Below are 6000 nucleotides of genomic sequence, written 5' to 3' on the forward strand. Positions count from 1 at the left end.
TAAAGCCAACTGTGGGTTTCTAGTGACTCAGCCTCCTCTTTGTCTTCTGGATGACTGTGCCTAATAGCCATGCCTGTGTTCTGGAAGCCAGTGGTCTCCTGGATTTGTGCCCCTGCCAGGGACCAGCTCAGCTTGCCAGAGTTCTATACTTTTATCTTCAGCCACATCTGTTTTCCATTTCTGAGCTGGCAATTATCTGATCTGATTGCACAAGGTCAGAATTTACCAGAAACAAATGATTTGCCTATCTGGTTGTGAGTCATATGTGGGAGAAGTAACTGCTTCTTTAGCTTTTATGCTGTTTTGGTCATGGTGTGCAGAAAGGAAGACGTATTTCTCATATTCCCTCCTGTTAACCCACTGGAGCTAATTGTTAATGCGCAGTGATATTCCCTTCCAAAAATGAAAGGAAATTAATCTCAGATTTTGTGTTGAATTAGAATTAATATAAAAACAAATGGAAAAACAAACAAACAAATGGAACTCCTTACAGGTTGGGTTGGTTTTTGTTTTTTTTTTTTTTTCCTGTTCTGTTTTTGTTTTTTAAGGTAGGCAAACCTGAAGCTGAAAAATGCTTTCTGTGTGATCAATGTCATCAGTTCCAATATATTTCTTCCTAGGGACTTCTGGAATGCTTGGTAAATCAGAACTCTGCAGTTTCCCCTGAAAACTGAGCCCTTCTCCAGGTTGTCATGAGTCTCTTCCTGATGGAGTAACTTGGAAATCAATATATAAAATAACCTTGCTCAAGCTTCACCATAACTGAAGCAGCAAAAACACCTGTGATACGTGCTTGTAAAGCGTGGTCATTCTGTACATTCCGGACATCCTGAGATGCTGGTGGGAGGGCTCAGAAAGCCTGAAAAGCACGGTGATACTAGAACAACTGTGAGGGACCTGGTACCTTCATGGCTATGAACTTTCTGACAATGTTTATTGTCTTAAAGACTTTTATTTTGACTTTATTTGCAGTCTGAGTAGCTTTTACGTGTAAATATTTTGCCCTATTCTATTTTTTCTTTTTCTTTCTTGCATAAATAATTGACCCCATAAATCAGTTTCAGCAAATACCATTATTTTTTATTCTATATATTTTTTAACATGTTTTTTATTTGAAATGATTTATCTTGGCAACTGATACACTGACCAGGAAATCAAAACATCTGGTGACTTATGCCTGGGTCAATCACTGCCTAATTTTGTGACCTTAGCCTAGTAGCCATACACTCTCCAGGTCTAGGTGGTGGATAATCCAGAAAGCTCTGAGCATCAGTCATGCCTTTACAAAGAGCATGAGGATGGTGTCAGGCCTGGTTCTTCTGGTTTGGAAGTGCCACAGCTTTGTGTGGTGACCCTGCTCCCCTTGTGTGTCAGTGGTCCCCAAGGACATCCCAAGCTCCATGCTTTACTAGGCCCAGCGTATGTACTTATGGCCATGATTTGCAACAGCAGAAAGATAGCACAATCGGCACAGGACAGAGGTGCCTGGGTGAAGTCTAGAGGAAACGAGGCACAGCTTTTAAGAGTTCTCTCCAAGTGGGGTCACACAGGGTCCATTTAGTCCCCCTCGCAATGAGTCATGACAGCATATGTAAAATGTCAACCAGGGGAGCCCATTAGAAACTGTGTGTCCATGGTTTTTGTTGGGGGCAGGGGGCGCTCATTAAGACAGCCTCTACCTGGCAGGTACCAGCATTCCAGACTCCCGGAAGGAAAGCAGGTGCACATCATAAAGCACATTGTTTTTACAAAGAGTTAAAGCATGGTGGACCATTCTTATCAGTTCTCAGAATAGTGGGAACCCTTCCAAAATCCAAATTCCCAAATGCCAGCCAAGAGCCAACCTTGCAAACAGGCCTTTTTGAAGATGGCGGTCTCAGGCCTGCTGTGTTAAATCCTTTCTGCACACTTGTCCATAGCTGAATGGCAGAGATCAGTGCCCAACACAAAGCAACTTCAAACAGACAGGACACAAGGAGGCTACCTACTTAGGAAATAGTGCCAAAAAGTTCAACCTATCATTAGTGCCAAAGGCACTGACCCGTGGACAGTCGATAATAAACCAACCACAGGATACTTACAAAATTTGGAAACCCTATTCTCACTTTGCTTTTTTTCATTCAACAGTATATCACGGTGACATTCTGTGTCAGATTCAATGTTATATTTAGCAGTTCAATTGTACTTCATCTAGCGTAGATGTAATATAATTTATTTTACCATCCATCATTGATACGCATTTTGCTTATTACTTTTTAAATGCTTAAAATAAGGGAAATGAAAGTATTTTGGAATCCATCTTACTTATTATAGGTATTTTCTACACATTTAGTAAATTGGAAACTCTTTTCTCCCTATGTCTAGCCTGTGACCCAAACAACAAACGCCTTCGTCAAATCAAGGACCAGATTCTAACAGACTTGAGGTACAATCCCAAGATCCTCTTTCAATTGCTGTTGGATACTGCACAATTTGAGTTTATACTCAAAGAGGTAAAAATACTGAATAAGTAACCACCAAAATCTTTTCTTAATGCTTAAATTTTTTTTTTTTCTTTAGAAATTAGGATTTTGTAGCCGTGTCTTTGATTCAAGCTAAAGATTCTAGCTGTCTGAGATAATTCTTATATTCAAAGGATGGTATTACACATTTAACAGGCATTTAGTCTCTACTGTTATTTAGGGATACAGTGATGGTGAAAAAATGCCCCAGTTCTGGAGGTTATGGTCTAATGAGGAATGTGGATAGTAAACAGAGAATTACACAAATGAAAATGTAAATAAAAGCTGAGGTGTATGCTCTAAAGGAGAGGAACATAGTTCTCCACCTAAAAGAAAGGATCCTGTCCTAGCTTTCATGACTTCCCTGAGAAGGGCAGCAGAAGCTTTTGAAAGATGCTGAGAAAGGGACCTGCCAGAGTTAGCTAAGACAGAGATGGGGAGCATTATGGAGACCATTGCACAGGGAAGACAGACTCTTCTCAGTCCTCTCAGGTAGGGAAGAGCCTGGCCAGTTCAGGCCTGAAAGATCAGCTGGCTGGAGGGGAGAGAATACAACAGAAAGGTATTAGGAAGTGAGGTTGACAGGTGGACAGGAGCCAGCCTGTGCTGGGTGTTGCAGGATAGTCATCTTCATCTTAAAAGCCATGAAAACCTATTGCTGCTGCTGCTGCTAAGTCGCTTCAGTCGTGTCCAACTCTGTGCGACCCCATAGACGGCAGCCCACCAGGCTCTGCCGTCCCTGGGATTCTCCAGGCAAGAACACTGGAATGAGTAGCCATTTCCTTCTCCAATGCATGAAAGTGAAAAGGGAAAGTGAAGTCGTGGAAAGGCCTAAATAAGGTGGTAGTTTGCATTTAAACAAACTTGACCTAAGGACTTTAAGGGATTTGAGTTCACAAAAGGAAATTCTGTGCTGGTTTTACTCCTTAAAAAGGCTCCATGGCATAATTGGGTTTCCTTGGTGGCTCAGATGGTAAAGAATCTGCCTGCAATACAGGAGACCTGGGTTCGATCCCTGGATTATGAAGATCCCCTGGAGGAGGGCATGGCAGTGCACTCAAGTATTCTTACCTGGAGAATCAGAGGGCCCTGATGGGCTACAGTCCATGGGATTGCAAACAGTTAGACATGACTGAGTGACTAAGCATAGCACATGGGCATGATAAGAATGGCAGACACCTGGGGGTGTCCAGGTTGTACAGAAACTTTGGGAGTTTGGATCAGATGGCCTCTGGAACTAGCCGCAGACCTTGAAGCTCATTCAGAACCAACACTCACTTTGCCTTAATTAGTCTGAGAGCCACCATCTGAGAGATGGTCTAGCTTTTTTACCCCCCAGTTTGTATAAAGTAGTGATGCTTAAGAGATGGCATCAGAATGATGTTGATTTTAGGTACCTATTTTTATAATAAACTGGGTTTGACTCAGGCTTTCTTAGTAAACTGCCTAAGCTGGATTTTCTCTTAAAATCAGTAAATCTCGTCTGTCTCTTCAACAGATGTTCAAGCAAATGCTTTCAGAAAAGCAAGCCAAATGGGAGCATCATAAGAAGGAGGGCTCAGAGCGGATGACGGAGCTTGCTGATGTCTTTTCAGGAGTCAAACCCCTAACCAGAGTGGAGAAAAATGGTAATTGCTGGAGAGGAAACATCAGTGTTTTTGAAATGTGTACACAGTTTATTAGAAACCAGCAGAGTAAAAAGTCATTATTGTGTTGTTACTGTGTGCTGGGGTATTGCTGATGAAGATTAGAAGTTTAGTTTTGGCTGCCCTAGCCTTGTGCTCCCTTGGGAAATCTCATATGCTCTCTCAACTTCAGGTTTCTTACATATGAAATAAGAAATTGGGGGCTAAATTGGGGCTTAAAGTCATAATCCTCCACCTACCACCACAGTATACAAAGCTAGTGCCTTTAGTGTGTCAGTTTATGTGCATTGGGGGAGGTAATAACTTTCATCATCCTCTCAGAAGGATACTTCTCCCAAGAATATTAATACCACTAAATAGATGATACCTAGGAGTCTTGTGTGCCAGTCCTGTTTGCTGCTTCTTCACTGACGCACCTGCCATCTAGTGGCACAGAGGGGACCTGCAGACTGTCTTTGCAGCCCCAGGGACTGTAGCCTGCCAGGCTCCTCGGTCCATGGGATTTTCCAGGAAAGAATACTGGAATGGGTTGCCATTTCCTACTCCAGGGGATCTTCCTGACTCAGGGATTGAACCTGTCTCCTGCATTGGCAGGTGGGTTCTTTACCATTGTGCCACCTGAGAAGCCCAACATAGCCACAGCTTAGGTTTAACTTTGACAATTTTGATCTTGCTTTTTTAGGAAATTATACCTATAGGAATATTGTGGTATCACTTCAAACTTTTGTATAGATAGGATCCTTTCAAATTGCCCCTGAAAGAACCATTCTGAGTTTTAAGGTGACAAATTAAACTATTTTTTCTGAGGCTTGATATTTGTTTTAACTGTCAAATTTATTTCTGATAAAGTTAATTATACAGTAGAATTGGTTAATAGTATAGATTTTTATTAAAAAATGTAACTCTGCTATTCATAGTCAGTATAAACTTGGGATTACTGTATTTGGCTCTTGTTGATTTATTTGATGCTGAATGGTCGATCCAAAATATATTTCCAAATTATATTATTATTCCTACTGAAGCTTCCCTGGTAACTCAGATAGTAAAGAATCTGCCTGCAGTGCAGGAGACCTGGCTTTGATCCCGGGTCAGGAAGATCCCAAGGAGCAGGAAATGGCAACTGACTCCAGTATTCTTCCCTGAAAAACTTTATGGACAGAGGAGCCTAGCAGGCTACAGTCCATGGGGTCATGAAGATTCAGCAACTGAATTCACACACGCACGGGTTGTTTCAAAGCAGTCTGCAGGTCCCCTCTTGTGCCACTAGATGGCAGGTGTGTCAGTGAAGAAAACCAATCAGGATTGGAACACAAGACTCTTGGATCTCATCTGTGTTAGTGGTTATTAATTTTCTTGGGAGAAGTAGCCTTCTGAGAAGATCATGAAAGTTATTCCCTCCTATTGAAAAAAGTTGACCAGTTTTTGATGATATGATATATATTGGCAACAGGTTTCACAGATCACCATATTGTATCTTAAAACAAAGAACCTCTGGTACCAATCTAACCAGATAAGTTGTCTAAAATCAGGCACATTTATCTCTATTCTAGTCTCTTTTAAATTCAGTTCAGTTCAGTCATGTCCGACTCTGCGACTCCATGAATCGCAGCACGCCAGGCCTCCCTGTCCATTACCAACTCCCGGAGTTCACTCAAACTCATGTCCATTGAGTCAGTGATGCCATCCAGCCATCTCATCCTCTGGCGTCCCCTTCTCCTCCTGTCCCCAATCCCTCCCAGCATCAGAGTCTTTTCCAATGAGTCAACTCTTCGCATGAGGTAGCCAAAGTATTGGAGTTTCAGCTTTAGCATCAGTCCTTCCAAAGAACACCCAGGACTGATCTTCAGGATGGA

The 6000-nt window shown here is 42.0% G+C and overlaps 1 protein-coding gene across 1 annotated transcript in view; it reads left to right on the forward strand.

The window, feature by feature from the left end:
• Window positions 1–6000, forward strand: part of KIAA0196 (KIAA0196 ortholog) — a 53214-nt gene that overhangs the window by 17840 nt on the left and 29374 nt on the right. Inside the window, exons 10-11 of the mRNA XM_010838885.1 lie at window positions 2365–2492; window positions 4000–4129. Coding sequence (XP_010837187.1) covers window positions 2365–2492; window positions 4000–4129 — 258 coding nt within the window. The remainder of the gene's footprint in view (window positions 1–2364; window positions 2493–3999; window positions 4130–6000) is intronic.

Source organism: Bison bison, unplaced genomic scaffold (genome assembly GCF_000754665.1).
Source record: "Bison bison bison isolate TAMUID 2011002044 unplaced genomic scaffold, Bison_UMD1.0 scf7180017864108, whole genome shotgun sequence".
Classification (NCBI taxonomy): Eukaryota; Metazoa; Chordata; class Mammalia; order Artiodactyla; family Bovidae; genus Bison; species Bison bison.